The sequence below is a fragment of the Danio aesculapii genome, chromosome 3, assembly GCF_903798145.1.
Source record: "Danio aesculapii chromosome 3, fDanAes4.1, whole genome shotgun sequence".
NCBI lineage: Eukaryota > Metazoa > Chordata > Actinopteri > Cypriniformes > Danionidae > Danio > Danio aesculapii.
This window is the reverse complement of record NC_079437.1, coordinates 26,817,351-26,834,996: the sequence shown is the minus strand read 5'-3', so window position 1 is coordinate 26,834,996 and position 17,646 is coordinate 26,817,351. Positions and strand designations below refer to the sequence as shown.

The window sequence follows — 17,646 nt, the reverse complement described above, 5'->3', positions numbered from 1 at the left end:
TTTTTTTTTATAAGAATCCTGCTGACTTCAAAATTTGGTATATTGTGAATCTATTCATTATATATGTACTTTTTTTTTTATTCATAAATGTAAATGGCCAGTGGAAAAAAAAACTAATTTTACTCTCTTTAAAATCAAAATTCATTACCTTTGTACGATAAAAGAAACAGAATGGACAGAAAGCAAATAGAACTGTAAAATATCTTAAAGCCTTACATCTTCTCTTTGAATAATAGTTTTTTTTCTTTTCTTTTTATATTGTATTTATTTTGATGCCAACTTAAAGTTATGTTATTGCCCTTGTATGTTCTGTGTTCTAAAATTGCAATAAAAAACATGAACCACTTGTATTTCGCTCAGTCCAGTGCCTGTGTTGTGTTCTGCACAGAACTCTGGGAAAGCAATCAAAGATGGCTGTTCTCCAGAGCGTAGGAAGACTTTTGCTGCCTGTTAGCTGGCCGACATCCAGCTTGTAACTCTAAATCAGCTTAAATCCTTGGCAGACTCATGCAAGCACACACTACAAGCATGCAGACACACCGCACAACAATTTGAGAAGTGTTGCAACGGCCATCAGGCATGATGTTTCTGAATGCACGTCTGATAAGGTGTCCAGTCCACACACATTCCCCGAACCATCCACACCCAACTAAACACACCCACACAGAGACACACCTGGAGGGTTGTGGAAGAGGCTCCTGACGCTCCGCTCAGGTGTGTTGAAGAAAGCCGTGGCCATGGCGTTATATTCACCATCAGCGCAGAAGAGCTGCAGATTGAACAGTTTGACCAGTCACATTTCACGCTGGTATTTCAGAAGGAGATATTATCTACGCTCTAGGGCTGGGCGATTCATTGAAGAAGATTCTCATATGCGTTTTGTCAGTAAAGCTAATTCTGGTAAACCTCCAGCACATGCTTTTAGATCAGGGTTCCCATGGCTCAAGAATTTTTTAGAATCTCAATGAATTTTAAAAGGGCTGCATTGCAAAAAATGCTTTTCTTACTTAGATTTTTTTATCTTGTGTTTAGTCCAAATATCTAAAGAATTTTAAATCAAGAAGCATTTTCTAAGCAAAACATAGTCTTTTTTAAGAAATAATATGCCAAAATTAAGTGCATTTTTCCTTAAAACAAGCAAAACAATCTGTCAATGGGATAAGCAAAATAATCTTGCTTTTCCTTTCGACATAAGATTATTTTGCTTACCCCATTGGCAGATTATTTTGCTTGTTTTAAGGAAAAATGCACTTAATTTTGGCATATTATTTCCTACAAGACAATATGTTTTGCTTGTCTAGAAAAAGCTTCTTGATTTAAGAATTTTTAGATATTTGGACTAGAAACAAGATAAAAATAAGAAAAGCAATTTGCAGTGTATTCCAGACATTAAAAGTCAGGGGGTTTTAGAGATCAGATGCAGAAACCATCTGAAATTTTCTTCTAAAAATGTGAATTTTTCTCAAAAATATGTTTACATCGAGTTATTTCTATTTAAAGAGTATAAAAAGAACATATTTTGCACGTGAAAGTGAAAATGAAGCTACACATGAGAGACTGAACAAAATGCTAATTTTAGAAGAAAGTTTCAGATGGCATTTAGAGGTTTTTGCATCTGAACTCTTCATTTTTGTCATGGAATGTCAGCAATTTTTTTTTTTTAAATTCAGACTATTGGAGCCTAAAATGACTGATTTAGCAGCTAATTCTCTCAAAGTTACCTGCAGTACTAGGGACATTTCTTGTTTTGCTGTGAAAATATACACATTTTAATTTATAATTGCTACTTTGACCTCAAGAGACACTGGTCTCTGTAATTGATATAAAAGGAACACTTGGAGAAACTGTTTACCTCACAACCATCCTTGCCTGACAAGATGTGCATAACAATTGTAAATTTGACATTTATTTTTGATTAATCACCCAGCCCTAGTATGGTCAGTTCAGAAAAGGTCCTAATATAAGTAAAAAATATAAAGTATAAATATAAAGAGGACCTGTAGAGGATATTCTTCAGTGTGGTCAGGTCCCAAAGGCTGGCATTCAGTGGAGAAATAGATCATAGCAAAGGAAACCGTAGCAGTGACAGCAGCAACGAGCATCGCCTCCATCACCTGCAAGCACGGCCGGTGGATGTACCTGGGACATGATGCATGCTGTTAAGTCAGTGTGAAATCAAATTTTATAATAATTTTTCTAGCTCACATTGTTATTATTAGGGTGAATAATTATTCTATTGTAGTTAACTACTGTAGTTAATCAAAAATAAAAAATTCAAAAGCTTCAATCACTGTCTGATCATTTGTTTCAGTGTTTGGAGTGGCGGTCCTTCTCTGTTGCCGTAAACTTGATGGCCTCCATAGCAATTTTCTTAACCACACCTCTCTTACTGCCATGTAAGAATGATTCACAAAAAAGAAAGCTCCGCCTTCTACTCAATATTCAGCTTCAGGTGGAAGTACATCAACATACTGGAATAAAAGTCTTAGCAACTTTCGATTCACACAGACTTTAATATCTGAACGGCCAATGTCAACTTGGGGTCCAAAACAGGTAAATAGGCAGGTTGCCAGATTGACGACACCAAGAGGAGTGAACATGCCTGACACTCTGTAGCTGAGGTTTAGGTTTGTAATAATTATATTGTTTGAAAAAAAAAAAAAAAAAAAACGACTTTGGGTGGATTTTTATAACTGAACCTGCAACTCATTTTGGAGGCTGCTACTGTCCTCCAAAGGTTGCATTTTTGGCCATGACTGCATACATTTAGACAGCCTTCAAGATTAAAAAGAAATATGCAGTGCTTTCTACCAAGGCAACCCGGGGTGCTGAAATATAATTGGGCAAACTGTTTTGGTCTGTGTAACTTTGACCACTGTCAAAAAAAGATTTTAAAAGAGGAGAATAACTAACCGCAGCACTATAGAAAAATATGCTCACTTAACATGCTTCTTAAATATCTGCAAACATATTATTATTTTAATGCTTTAGCAGTGTCTAAAACGTACATACAGCACCTTTTAATAACACCAGTTTTACATGCTTTGACTCTTTGTTAAAAACTGCAGAAGTTCCTGCTGAGTAAAAGTATAAATTCATAAATCAGCCAATGATCCTACTGAACCAACCTTTTAAAAGGACAGGGAAGTCAACTGACTGCAAAAGTCAACGGCTTCCAGTTTCCAAAACTCTTTAAAATACCTTCTTTTGTGATGAACAGAACAAAACCTCAAACAGGTTTGGAAAAAGTGAAGGATGAGCAAATGCTAACAAGTTTGTGTCTTCATGCATTTGCTGGCTTCAATTTGTCACGAGGGTGTAACCCAGAAATGCGACATGACAAGTGATGGATGAGTGAAAGTCATCAGACACATCCCAACTGCTTCTGCTTAATATTACACCCAATTAGTGACAAACATGCCAACCATTTAATACACAGCTATACACACTTGCAACATCACCAGTATACCATAAGTAATTTAATCTCATCAGTGAGGAACTAACAATATATGAACTGTTAAAATCACATTTAAATAAGCGGCCACTTCTCACGTCCTATTCGTTAACAAGTAGAGGGCGGGGCTTATCGATATAATGCATAAAATGATTTGGCTTCACTTTTATGGACTTGAAAGTCACATTTGTTTTATGAATGGATCCTCTGTAAGTGTTTTTACTTCCAAAAAAAGGCTAAAGAATAGTGGAAGTGGTGCTGTGTGGTTGCAACAAGCCCAGATTTACATAAAACAACATTTTATTTTAATTATATAAGTTATATACCATAAATTCATTCATTCGTTCATTTTCTTTTGGGCTTAGTCCCTTTATAAATCTGGGGTCGCCACAGTGGAATGAACTGCCAACTTATCCAGCACATGTTTTACGCAGCGGATGCCCTTCCAGCTGCAACCCATCTCTGGTAAACATCCATACACACTCATTCACTCTCATACACTACGGATAATTTAGCTTACCCAATTCACCTATACCGCATGTCTTTGGACTGTGGGGAAATCCGGAGCACCAAGAGGAAACCCACGCGAACACATGGAGAATATGCAAACTCCACACAGAAACGCCAACTGACCCAGCCGAGGCTTGAACCAGCGACCTTCTTGCTGTGAGGCGTCAGCACTACCTACTGTGCCACTGCGTCGCCCATACCATAAATTCTTTTGCACAATAGCTTGTGTTCTTACCTTATTCTGAAAATTGTTAGCCAGTAATTGAGGACATTGAACAATGCTCCAAGTATTCCTCCTGGAAAATAAAAAAGAAAACATTTTAAAAGATATATTTCCATCTTGTGTTTATTAAATTCTTTGCCAGGAAAAAGTGATGTTCCTCTGACCTAAAGCTCCCATGATGATGAAGAGAGGAATTTCATATAAATTATATTGTACACTCTAAAAAAAGGGACAGAAAAAGCACACAATAAAATTTCATGACTCATGAAAATTTCTAGTGACATGTTTGAAAGAAAGCTTCAAGGGTAAAAAAAACAACTGATTTTCCTTGCAATGTGAAACGTTTGCGTCAGCAAAATGGGAAAGAAACCTTGTCAGAGTAACTGAAGGAGATAGAGAAAGAACTTACATCACTGTCAAAGCGGCCAAAGTTAATGAGACCAGGACTGGACAATTCTCCAGGCTTCTGATGGTAAATGCTCAGGAAAAAGTTCAGAGTGAAGCTGGAGACCATTGAAGCGAAAAACTAAATCAAAAACAAACCAAAATGGTGGGGTTTTTTTCTTCAAAATGGTAGCTCTTCTATAACTGAATGAAAAAACAAGCCATGCTCTCAATCACTTACAATTCTCCAGGTCAACAACTGGTTCCAGAAAGACGCTCCTTCCTCTAAACTGAACAAAACCCCACCTGTGCCAAAAAAAAAATGAAGTGGATCAAAGAGGAATCATTCCAGGGCAGATTAACAATCTTGGAACTTTTATTCAGTGTAACAAAACAGACTTTCATGGACTTATAGCTACAACTATGTATTAGCCACTTTAATACGCATTATTGTGGTTTAAAAGCGGCTTGGGGCCAGATTTACTAAAGAAAATTAGCGTGAGGCCATTAAAAGCACTGATGGAAGTGGAAAGTTCTGCGAAGCTCAAATTAAAGAATACAGACGCAGCAGCTCATTTCCATAATTACCAACACAATCTACCAAGAGCAGCACAAATTAAACATGATGGGGCTTAGTAATCGATATGTTCAGCCTTCAGAGGTCTTATTTCTGCATTCCTCCTTTTTGATGACTGTCACAGAATAACCAATGTCAAGAACAAATAATGAACAAACTAATTTTGAATGTTAAAGCATGGCACAAAACTGACCACTGCAAGAAATACTTCAACAAAAAATGGAAATCCTGTCATCATCATTTACCTTTTACTTGTCACAAAACTGTTTGATTTTATCTTTTTCTGTTGAACACACACACAAAAGAATGTTGGAAACTGTCTCCATTAACACTTTAACTGCCTGCTCTACCAAACGGTTGACCATGTTTTGACTGTTTTAAATAATGACTGTTAAAGTCATTTAAAGAGCCCATATTATGGGTTTTTGAAAATGCCCTTCCATGTAGTGTGTCACACAGCTCTAAGTGAAGTGAAATATCCAGCTAAGGCTTAAATCTGTAAGTGTACAGTGTTTAAAACTATTGATTCATCTATAAAAGAGTCGACTCATAGTGCTTCAAACGAGTCGCCTTGATAACGAGTCATTAGGTGTTTCGCGATGACGCAGCCACGAAACACAAGCCTCGCCAGTAGTTACGCGCGCAAACCAGGGAGATTTGAAACCTGCGGCCCCGCCCACTAACACAGAAAAAACACTAGACACACACACACAGACGCCGCCGGTCGAATGAAGTCACGCTGTGCTCAGATGGATAATATTGACAGTCTCTACCCAAAGATGAGTTGTTAACCTGGTACAGTACACGCGGTTACTCTTTATATTCTCTTATCACATGTAAGCCACGTTAAAAACGCGACGCGTGCCGCTTTGTTTACGGATTTAACGTTAAAGGCTTTTGTGAGCTCGCGTTCCACTGCCGTTTGTCGTTGCTATGGCGATCGATCGTAAGCTAGGAGACTTGTGTCACTTTCCCTAGTTCTTCTGAGGAGCGTTGTGTGTGTGTGTGAGAGAGAGAGATAGAGAGAGAGAGAGACTCGCGTCGCTTTCCCTAGTTCTTCTGAGGAGCGTTGTGTGTGTGTGAGAGAGAGAGAGAGAGACTCGCGTCGCTTTCCCTAGTTTTTCTGAGGAGCGTTGTGTGTGTGTGTGTGTGTGAGAGAGAGAGAGAGAGAGAGAGAGAGAGAGAGAGAGAGAGAGAGAGAGAGAGAGAGAGAGAGAGAGAGAGAGAGAGAGAGAGAGAGAGAGAGAGAGACTCGCGTCGCTTTCCCTAGTTCTTCTGAGGAGCGTTGTGTGTGTGTGTGTGTGTGTGAGAGGGAGAGGGAGAGGGAGAGGGAGAGAGAGAGAGAGAGAGAGAGAGAGAGAGAGACTCGCGTCGATCTCCCCAGTTCTTCTGAGGAGGGTTGTGTGTGTGTGTGTGAAAAAAGCCTTACACTATGAAGCGCGTGTGCACTGTGACTACTTTTATATAGTTGATTACCAGCTGGGCATTTCACTCTGTCTCGTGCTGAAGCCTGTCACTGTCGACCAATCGCAGCAGGCTGTCATCGGTCCAATCAGCGCAGATTAGCTTCGCACTGAGGAGGGGGTTGGGAACAAATGAATCGCTGAACGATTCATATGGGAGTCGTTGGGATAATTAGGTAAAAATAAATGCAGGTTATAAGACCATCAAAGTGTTTTATGACCTTGCATGCATATTAGACTGTTGTTGGAGACCCTTACAACCTAAATATGACCCTATTTCATGTATAATATGGGCTCTTTAAAGAATGACCGTTTTAAATAATGCTTTACACACACACATCATTGTTGGTTTAAAAATAAATCAAACAAACATAATCCTGTTGCACTACTACACTTGATTGTGGTTTTATTGCACAAAAAAAAAAAGTTATTTGAAAATCTGAAATATTTTATGGCATACTTAAAAAAATAAAGATGATTTAGTGTTCAAAATTTTTATTATAAATATATTTTTAAATCTGATTTTCATAGTATATGTATTAATTCTGCTACTTTTACTATAAACCGACATATCGACCATTTGGTAGAGTTTTATATTTTAGAAATTATGGGATGTTGAAAAAAATGAGTGTGTTTTCAAAGCGGCATTTGGTTTTCCTACTATGAAATTCAATGATTACAGGTTTCTTACATTCTTCAAAATATCTTCTTTTGTTCAACAGAAAACAAAAGAAACTTAAAAAGGTTTTGATAAACTTGCCACTATTAAACTACACTCAAAAAGAGACCTTTGTTTCTTGTTCAAACTACTTATTTAAAACGAGCTTAAACGACACAATTCTTATGTTTTTTCGATGGACAGCTTATTTTTTATGTTCAATCTACTTAATTTAGTAAAATGATTAAAATTAACCAATTCAATTTTTATTGGGAAAACATGAAGGAATTGTGTGGCATTTTGTACAGTGTAAAATAAAACTGAACTAACACGGATTTAACTTGAGCTGAATAATAAAAACATCCGCAGAGCAGCATTACAGCTGAAGTGAGTTCACTTTACAACCTAATAAACATTCCACCACATTTGCATCATTGAAATAAACTGAATCAACAATCAACTAAATTGAGTGGACAATAGAATATATAAAATAGAATCTTGTTTCCACTTAGAACAACTCTGTAATGTTAAAACAGCTCTGGGAAAAAAATTTCTATGTATTAATTGGTTCTTTGGGTTTGTTTTTGTTTTTAAGTAAAATGTTAATTTGTGTGATATTGTATATAAACTAAAAACTAGTTAGGGTGACACACTGTGGTTCAGTGGTTAGCACTGTCGCCTCGCAGAAAGAAGGTAGCTGGTTCGAGTCCTGGCTAGGCCAGTTGACATTTGTGTGGAGTTTGCATGTGCTCTGTGTTCATTTGGGTTTCCTACAGGTGCTCTGGTTTCCAGTAAAGTCTAGATCGGATATGCGGCCGAAGTTCGATATGCACATTAATAAAGCAGCATTTTTTAAATAACATTGTATAACAATAATGAATATTTTTACAGTGCTGTGATGGTTGGGTTTAGGATTGGGCTGGGGGTAAGTGTTAAAAAATACAATTTATTGGGTAATTTAATAGGTAACATGAATAATACTCGGTACAACAACTGTTTTTACTTTACTCTGACAGTTGGGTTTAGGGTTGGGGTGGGGGTAGACGTTAATAAAATACAATAAATGGGAAATTTAATAAATAATAGAAATAATTCTCATTAACTTCTGGCCGCAAACATATGCGATCTAGCAACAACCCTGGTTTTCCCCACCGTCCAAAGACATGCGCTATAGGTAAATTGAATAAGCTAAATTGGCCATAGTGTGTGTTTGTGTATGAGTGTTTCACAGTACAGGGTTGCAGTTGGAAAGGCAACTGCTGTGTAAAACACATGCTGGATAAGTTGACGGTTCATTCCGCTGTGACGAGACCTCATGAATAAAGGGAATAAGCCACAGTTAATTGAATGAATGAATGAATGAATGAAAACTAGTTTGTAAAACTTCAACTCATTAATTTTTCAGAATAAATATAGGTTAATATAAATATACCATGTTTTCAGATCTTAAATAGTGTAAAACAACAACAAAAATGTAATATGTATATATGTGTACGTGCTTATATACAAAATATGTGTATATATGCGTATTTTCTGCAAAATAAAACACATATCAACATTATAAAAGCATATACCTATTAATGCTGTACCCCATTCAATGTTTAGCACTTTGGTAAACGCTGGATTGAGTGAATGAGTGAATGAACAAACGAATGAACAAACGACTGAACAAACGAATGAACAAACAAATGAACTGGATGATAACTTTAAACTGGTCTTCTTATTTTTTTCCAGAGCTGTACTATTATTTTCTTATTTCTTATTTGAATCAGCTTCAAAACAATATGCGTTTTATAAAACACTACATAAAATATGACGATTTCATTATAACAACAACAGACTCTGCATAACTTATTTCCATCTATCCTATGTAAAAACAGAGATTTTCTGAAATGTTTGTGTCCACATCTCACCAACAGGGGCCCCAAAGGCAGCAGAGACTCCAGCAGCTGCTCCTGCCGACACAAAGTCTCTCTTCTCCGTGTCCCTGCGGAAATACTCAAACATCTGCAGAAACAGAGACTTACAGTCAGACTCCATGTTCACTAAAAGATTCAAGCAGACACAACACTGCAGTACAAACATCTGACCTTAAAATCTTTTTTCAGGGATGTGCTCCTGCCTTGAGAAACTCCCGCAGCCACCACTGCTCCTGAGTGAATCATGGGCCCTTCCTATGAAAAGAGAGCAGATGTTGTGTCCAAACGTCAGCTTAAAGTCCCATTAACTGCATCTGACTGATGCTATTATACCTTTCCAACAGCAAGACCTCCAGCCACTGAGCAGATCACTCCAAAAACCTTTACCACCAGAGTCTGTGGATGTCAGCAAGAAAATCATTGGAAATCTCATTTTTATGAGTGAAATTCATGCTGCTTTGCTTTTTGATAGAGGAAATCTATTTGTACATACAGCTGAAGTCCAAATTTTTCTCCTGTGAATCTTTTTCCTTTTCACATATTTCCCAAATGATGTTTAACAGAGCAAGGATTTTTTCACCGTATTCCCTATAATATTTTTTCTTCTGAAGAAAGTCTTATTTGTTTTATAGCGGCTAGAATAAAAGCAGTTTTGAATTATAATCTAATATTATTAGCCTCCTTAAGCTATATATTTTTTCAGTTGTCTACAGAAGAAACCATCGTTATACAAAGACTCAGGGGCATCGCTAGACCCCATTTACTGGGGCACAAGCCCCAGTAAAAATCACTAGTGCCCCAATAAATGCTTTGACACATGATTTACTTGATATGCAAGTGTATTTATTAAGAGTGATAATTCCGAAATACAGACTTTATTCTCTATGTGCAACCGAACCCTCGTTGGTGAAAGCAATGTAGTTTAATCAAAGAGCAAACCGAGCATGTGTGCAGAAAAAAATCATAACCGTGTGCCTCACGCACCGCTCCAACTCGCGGTGTAAGTCCTGGTTGTGAACATGCACACCAAAAAAAATATCTGCGCTGCTCACATGCTGCTCATGCGTTGTGAAACTGGCATAACAGTCTTTTATGTAAAGGTGTCGGCACGCAGTGAATTTTGCAAGTCGACAAAAAGTTCAAATAATATGATGGTGACCTTATTTAGACTAAGCATGCCTCCTGGCAGATTTTTTGTATGAAGCAAAAAGGAGGGATGATGAGTCAGGGAGGTAAGACTTAATAAACTTAATTCTCAGCCAAGAGTCGTGACTAAGACAACACACGGCATATAATTCTATAAAACATCTTTTTGTATTATATGGAATAGTCTATAGAATTTCATTCAAATTATATGTATATTTTTTTGCAAAAGATGTCTTAAATTATCTTAGCATCACTCCAGTTGTGTCTTAACATTGTTTTCCAGCTACATTTTGGATTAATTTCTGTTATTTATTTAGAATATTATTATTTTTTTTTTTTGAGGAGGAGGAGGAGGAGCTGTGCCCCAATAGAGCTTTATGTCTAGCAATGCCCCTGCACTGACTTGTCTAATTACCCTAACTTACCTAGTTAAGCCTTTAAATGTCACTTTAAGCTGAGTACTAGTATCTTGAAATGTATCTAGTAAAATATTATGTACTGTCATCATGGTAAAGCTAAAAAAAATAAATAAATCAGTTATCACAAATTAGTTATTAAAACTACTATGTTTAGAATAGGGATGCACATATATCGGCGGCCACATCGGTATCAGCTGATAAATGCTATTTTTAAATGTTATCGTTATCTGTCCGATGTCAAAATTAGGCCGATATCTTTACGCCAATAGATTATGTAATTATACAGAACTGCCTGCCTCGCGCATGCATGTGTCGAACTTGTCCAGTGCACTATAATGGAGCTTTCCTCACATCGTTTATTCCTTCAAAGTCTGTCCTTTCCTTGTGTGGTATTGCTGTGCGTTAATAACTCAGTAAGTCACCATGTTCCTTATCATTGTCGATATGTTTGATGGAGTGTCATTGTGTATTTTGGTATAAATCGCCTCAGGAAAAATATTACATGTGTAAACATAATAGCAGCGATGCACACGTGCTAAACACCTCGTTGGGTTGTTTGTAATCTAATAGGATTATTTATTATTGCTTGCCATGTGTTGCTGATCTAAGATTGTATTCAGTTTGATCAGCATATTTATAATGATTATTACGAGCGCACATGATAATTCTGACTTCAACTGTATATGAAATACCTCACCATCACACATCATATATGGTATAAAAGACATCACCTTTAGCCGAACTACACGAGGAACCTTTACTCCATTGAGATAGCATTTTATTTGAGGGATTCCACTTCCTGCAGCAATGGGCTGTGGAAAAAGAAATAATTATGTTCAAAGTAAAATACCTCATTATTTACTATAAAAATATATACTCACCCGACCGTGAGTTTTTTGAAAGAGATTTCTTATCTCTCGTCATTTATTTAGCTCAAAAATTCACTAAAACTATCAAAATTGCTGAGCATTATTTATATAGAGAGAAAGACATCGGCACACACTAAATTCTAAATTGTTATAAATGAATAATAAAATGTTGATTTTTTTTTTTAATATACAGTTTATTGTTATTTATTATTATTATTGTTTTATCCTAATATGTTGATCGGTTAATATGCTATTAAATATTGTTTTTGGTTTCATATCAATACTACTATGCAATTTGTTTTCATGTAAGCGTCACAAATGCTTTGGCAATACTTATGTAACATTTGACATGTCAATAAAGCAAGTTTGATTTTTTATTTAATTTGAAAGGGAAAGAAAGAGCAAGAGACACTTTAAAGTGTACTTTTTCCTTTGATGAAAACTCATTTTCATTTTCAACGTGGCATGATTCATCCTAATAATCTGATTATGTGCTCAAAATGCTTTGTATTGTCAATGCTGAATGGAGATAATCATTGTGTGTAAACTATGAAACATTTTTTTACTACTTTTAGACACATAGAAAGTTCAAAGAAACCTAATAAATTCATAACAATAGAAATGTCTTTACTGAAAGTTTTGATCAATTTAACGCATTGATGCTGAATAAAGTATTAGGTCTTTAATATAAATAATAATCAATTACTAATTACAAAATTTGGAAGTGTGTGATATTTATTTATATTTCTTACATTTCAAAAAGTTGCAGCTGGCAAATATAAAAATAAATAAATAAATTAAAAATATAGATTTTTCATTTACTGATGTATTATTATAATCCAAAGTTGTGCTTGTTAACATTAGTTCATGCTAAAATGAACAGCGTTATTTTCATTACCTGATGTTACCAAAGCTCAAATTAATACTGCAATAAATGCATTGCTCATAATTTGTTCATGTTAGTAAATGCATCAACATCAACTAATGAACCATTATTTTAAAGTGTTACCAATTATTCTTACAGTATATTCATTTTTCTTCCATGTCACAAGAAAATCAATAAATAAGTCAAGGCACTGGAGGTTAGGATACAGCATCCAGCAGATAATAGTCAAATAAAACACTAAGAGTGGTACGCTAGCATGCTAAGACAAACACAATCAGTTTCTGCTTTGACAACACTATAAATAAAAAAAGAGAAGGAAAGCAGAAGCCACTCAAGACTCAGACAGGCAGGCAGAAAACACTCACCTCAAAAAAAGCAACAATGATTGCACCAACCATCACGAAAGCCGAGTTCAGCACTGCCCACAGTATTAGAGACAGGGACAGGCCTCCGAGCTCTGTGAATTTCTCAATGTCTAGACATGTGATTAAAGAAACTTGCAAAATTGATTAAAACCCCATACATTAAAATTAAAATAAAAAAACACTCATGTTTGTGCTTTTATCTGTTGTGAAATGGGAATTAATTTAACATGTTTAGTAACTTTGGTAAAAATTAATAAATAAATGAATAAAATAAATAAATAAATAAATAAAGTGGAAAATCTAAAGCGTATCTAATGAAACTAATCTACTTTTAAACTAGTATTAAATTATTATGACTGAGTTTTATTTCTTCATTATATCATGAATATGATTTATGGCTTAATAACATTAGCTACCGATTTTAATACTTTGAGCTACTTTAAAGAAGAGGAAATACTAACATTTTAATTGAGCTGAGTGCAAATTGAAATAAACTAAATGAACCGATGACATTAAATAAGACCTCAATTTGATTAAACATTTCCGATCCGTCTTGTGTCTGATTTATGGCCAAATTATTCATGTAGCCTCAATGACAATTGATTAGACAAAATTCCATATAACAAAATGTAAACGGAATGCATGAAATTACATTGTGAACCCGTTTTAGAACAGCAGAGTATTGGCTCAATTGAATTAAATTAAGAGCAAATATACCTATTTGACTCCCTCATGCAAGTAATTGATTATTTCAGTGGATTGTACAGGGAAGGATACTCTGTTTGACTGCAAAGTACTTAAGTCCTGCAAGGTTCTCCACAGCAATGTCTATCAAACATGCGATGAGACCAGTGAGTAAACCAATCAAACCGCAGATCACCCATCGTGTGATCTCCAGGCATCTGAAGCCCTGTGGTTAAGATAAAGAAGCATGAAATGTTAATCTACAAATTACTGCAGCACAACAAGAAAAATAGAGCCTGTTCTGTCAGTATGCTGAATAAACTGTCTTCACATGGAAACCGCTTATCAGTGAGTGCAGTTCTGATAAGCCTTAACATTTATATGTCGAATTAAGTGAATACTAATTCTGACACAACAACAATGTCCAGCATTAGTTTTGTGACTCTCAGAGCTGAAATGAAATCTGCTGCTCCCTGAATAATTTTCTGTTGCCTTTGAATGCATTGATTTGTAAATTGAGCATGTTTATTGCACATTGTCGAATCAAAAGATTAGAAAAAGTCCAAGCATTCATCTTCCTGTAGACCCTCTAAAAAAAGTGGTTTAAATTAATGGTCGAAAATAGTAGTTTTGGTTTTTGGGAAAAAGAGAAAAGCACTGCCCAGCAGGCTACAGCGAGCTTGTTTCACTATCTGGCTTTCACACTGGACACGGAATGAGCTGCGCTATGAAATCCATTTATTTCAATAGCTACGTTTCCATCCACCTATTTTTATGCACATTTTAGATTTGCGCATAAAAAACCTTCATGGAAATGCCAAGATGTGCTTAAATTTTGAAAATGCGCATGAAAAATTGCATGCGTATAACTGAGTAGGATTAACATTTTATTCGATAAGAAAAGATGCGCATAAACTACGATGGAAACACTTTTACTGAACAAATTCCAGTATGAGCATTAAAAAACATCATGTGATTTTGTTATAAGAGATCATGTGATGGTAAAAATGCGTGTAAATGAACAAGCTAGAAGGCTGAGCACACTGTAAACCATCTGAAATGTAGTTTTGGACATTCTAAAACCATTAACCATTTCAGTATTACTGTTAGTTTATATTATTTATTACCTCCAGAATTGTCAAGAATGTCTGTGCTCCACATCTGACACCTTTACACGCTACCACACATTGATTGCGTGTCAGCATCGTCTTCTGAGGTGCAAGTCATTTATCAAATGAGGAAAAAATACATGCAGCTTCTCCTACTGCAGTAAATTCACTTTTTACTTTTAATATTTGGCGCCAGTTTATCTGGAAGTGACGATTTTGTTCTTTTTGACTCATTGGATGGAAACGGTGATTTATTTGCATGTTTTATATATGATATTCTAGATTTGTGCATAAATTTAATTTGGATCTTTGGATAAAAACATAGCTATTGGCTTGCGGTGTGCAAATGGTGACATGTACTGCACATGCTCATCTGAAAAGTTCGCTCAAATATTGTGCTGATGGGAGATTTCTATGTGATATCTTTGTTCCTGTTGCTTTAAATAGGGTTATGGTGCTGTCATGACAATGCTGGTAAAGTGACACCTCTTGATTCGTTCACAGTCAATACAATTTGGTTATTTTATTGCTCTGTTTTTTTTTATTAATATAATTGAAGTGTTTGAGTAAAATATTTTTAAAATCTTAATATTACTTAATAACTTAATAAATAATTATTTAAAAAAAAACTTTTGGTTATGGCTTCAGTTTTTGGCCAAGTGCTTCAAAAATTAGGGTTCGGTCCAGTAATGTCATTCATAGTTGAAAGTGCACAATAGAGATGCATGAAAACACCAGCTGTAAATGGGAATATGTTTACCCTCGTCTGCTTATTTTATCATTTAAATTAAGTTTTAATTAATAACAACAGTCATAATATTGCTATAAAAAATGTATATAATATTGTTAGATATGATATATTAGTACACTTTTTAAGTTTGTAAGTCTGCCTCAGCTTTGAGAAAGTAAGCATAAAAGCATGAAGCACACATTCATTCTGAAGGCCTCCGTCAACCGTAATGGCTGTAAACTTAGAACGCACTTTTCACAGATTATGATCGGCACATGATCCAAGTTAACCATTAAGCTTGTTCCAAAGACTCAGACCAAGAGTTGAATATCTCCACCTCTACAAGAGTATCTCTTTAATGAGCTTTACTGACCATTTGACTCATCCGTCTCTCCTCCTCCAGAAACAACTGATTCTCACTGTTATCATAGTCAAGACTCTGAAACACAGAAAGCGCTAGGTGTGAGATTCAACACAGCTCTTCAAAGATAATTCATATTTATTAAAACACACAATGTTGTATTTCCACTGTGGTTTTTAAGCTAATTTACAAAAAAACAACCATTTTTTTCTAAGGCATCCCTAACAGAGAGTGTATTGAATGAAAAGAGGGCAACTGAATGTCAAGAGTAGATTCAATTACCTCATATTTCAGAGACAGCAGCTTTTCGTTGTGAGGGATTTCCTTGGGTCGACTTCTTATAATGTCCTGTGCGAATTAGGAAATAAACAGACAGAGAATGAACAGCAATATACAGTCATTCAGTGCTCACATGGTCAAAATAGCACACCACTTTATTTAGCTGCAGCATCTCTTTGCAGCCATGAGCAAACATGACCCCAGGCCAACAAATCGGAAACATATTCTCACAAATAATGAAGTACATTCATTGCATGCATTTTCCAATACAGTTCTTTTTCTCCAAAGTGCTTGCTGGCCTAACTAAAGGGTCAGCCTTTTTCCTGGGTGTCTTGCCAAGAATGGCCCATTTTAGAGGAGATTTAGTTCAGACTTGTGTGTTAATAAAATATGCAAATCATGAAAACCACAAACAGCTCAAAACAAGTACTGAAACAGCAGATCTGAAAAAAACTGAAGCCACCTTTTTGGACTGGACTTAAAGCTAACATGTTGCCCATCAAGTCTTGTCTTTTGACATATATATTGGTGTAAAATAGATTTTACCTCTTCTGGTGTGATTTCCTCCTCAAGGTCCACAGTGCTCATCCTGCCTATATGAAATATACCTCCCCCGGATAACTATGAACCAAACACATTACACTTATCACAAGTCTAATTTACTCTACATTTAGAGAAAAGTATGTTGCAGATCTTGTACACAACAGTATATTGATAACTATATTGGTCTTTTTTGTAAATATTTAAAACCACAGTTAATGATTGTTTGGTGCTGGAATGTGATCCTTAAATAGTCTTTTTAAAATGTCAGCAGATGATTTGGTCATACTTTATTTTGATGGTCCACTTGAGTATTAGTAGACTGTCTGCTTAATATCTGTTGATACTGCTCCTTCAACAGACATTTAACTGACTAGAAGAAAATTGCAAGTACATGTCAACTTACACTAACCCTAACCCCAACCTAACAGTCTACTTATAATCTAATGAGAATTAGTTGGCATGTAGATGCAATGTAACTTAATTCAACAAACGGACAATCAAAATAAAGTGTTCCCGATGATTTTGTTAGAAATATACCAGACAAGATTTTTTTCTGTAACACTGAATGCCATTTTAGTGGGGGTATTCTGAAAATCATGGTAAATCTTCAGTAAAATTAATTAATTTCTTCTTTTTGAAGCAAACAACAACAACAACAAAAGATATATACTGCAATTAATGGGTACATTTATGTTTTTAAAGCCTGAAAACCGATTTTTAATGTGCAACATTTATTTTATGATATATTTGCTTTAAGAAATTGTTATAAATTCAGTTGTGTGCTTTTTCAAAATGTAGTACTCTACCACAAAGCAAGGCACCTTAAGCAGATACAGCAAAGGGTGTAATCATTACTAAATACGCTATTGATTCAATCAGAAATTCACACCGAATGTATTGTAGGTCAAAGATTCAAAGGGTGCTTGCAGCTTCTTAGCAGAATAAGAGGGTTAACAGAAATGGGAAGTTTAAAAATCTAAATATCCAGAGTTGCAAAACATTCTTCAAATTGTCGTCAGGCACAAACACAGGGTTAAAACAAGACCATCCTAATAACCGGTATAAAA

The 17,646-nt window shown here is 35.6% G+C and overlaps 1 protein-coding gene across 2 annotated transcripts in view; it reads right to left on the bottom strand.

Annotated features, from left to right (window-relative positions):
* The window catches only part of clcn7 (chloride channel 7), a 31,892-nt gene that overhangs the window by 13,455 nt on the left and 791 nt on the right, over window positions 1-17,646 (bottom strand). The window contains exons 2-16 of one of the 2 annotated variants that reach the window (XM_056453529.1): window positions 16,583-16,657; window positions 16,040-16,105; window positions 15,770-15,835; window positions 13,651-13,783; window positions 12,874-12,983; window positions 11,485-11,565; window positions 9,522-9,584; window positions 9,360-9,443; window positions 9,183-9,276; window positions 4,813-4,877; window positions 4,597-4,713; window positions 4,352-4,406; window positions 4,200-4,260; window positions 1,998-2,139; window positions 676-769 (exon numbers count right to left, since the gene is read on the bottom strand). In XM_056453529.1, coding sequence (XP_056309504.1) covers window positions 676-769; window positions 1,998-2,139; window positions 4,200-4,260; window positions 4,352-4,406; window positions 4,597-4,713; window positions 4,813-4,877; window positions 9,183-9,276; window positions 9,360-9,443; window positions 9,522-9,584; window positions 11,485-11,565; window positions 12,874-12,983; window positions 13,651-13,783; window positions 15,770-15,835; window positions 16,040-16,105; window positions 16,583-16,657 — 1,306 coding nt within the window. The remainder of the gene's footprint in view (window positions 1-675; window positions 770-1,997; window positions 2,140-4,199; window positions 4,261-4,351; window positions 4,407-4,596; window positions 4,714-4,812; window positions 4,878-9,182; window positions 9,277-9,359; window positions 9,444-9,521; window positions 9,585-11,484; window positions 11,566-12,873; window positions 12,984-13,650; window positions 13,784-15,769; window positions 15,836-16,039; window positions 16,106-16,582; window positions 16,658-17,646) is intronic. The other variant, XM_056453530.1, reaches the window with a different exon arrangement.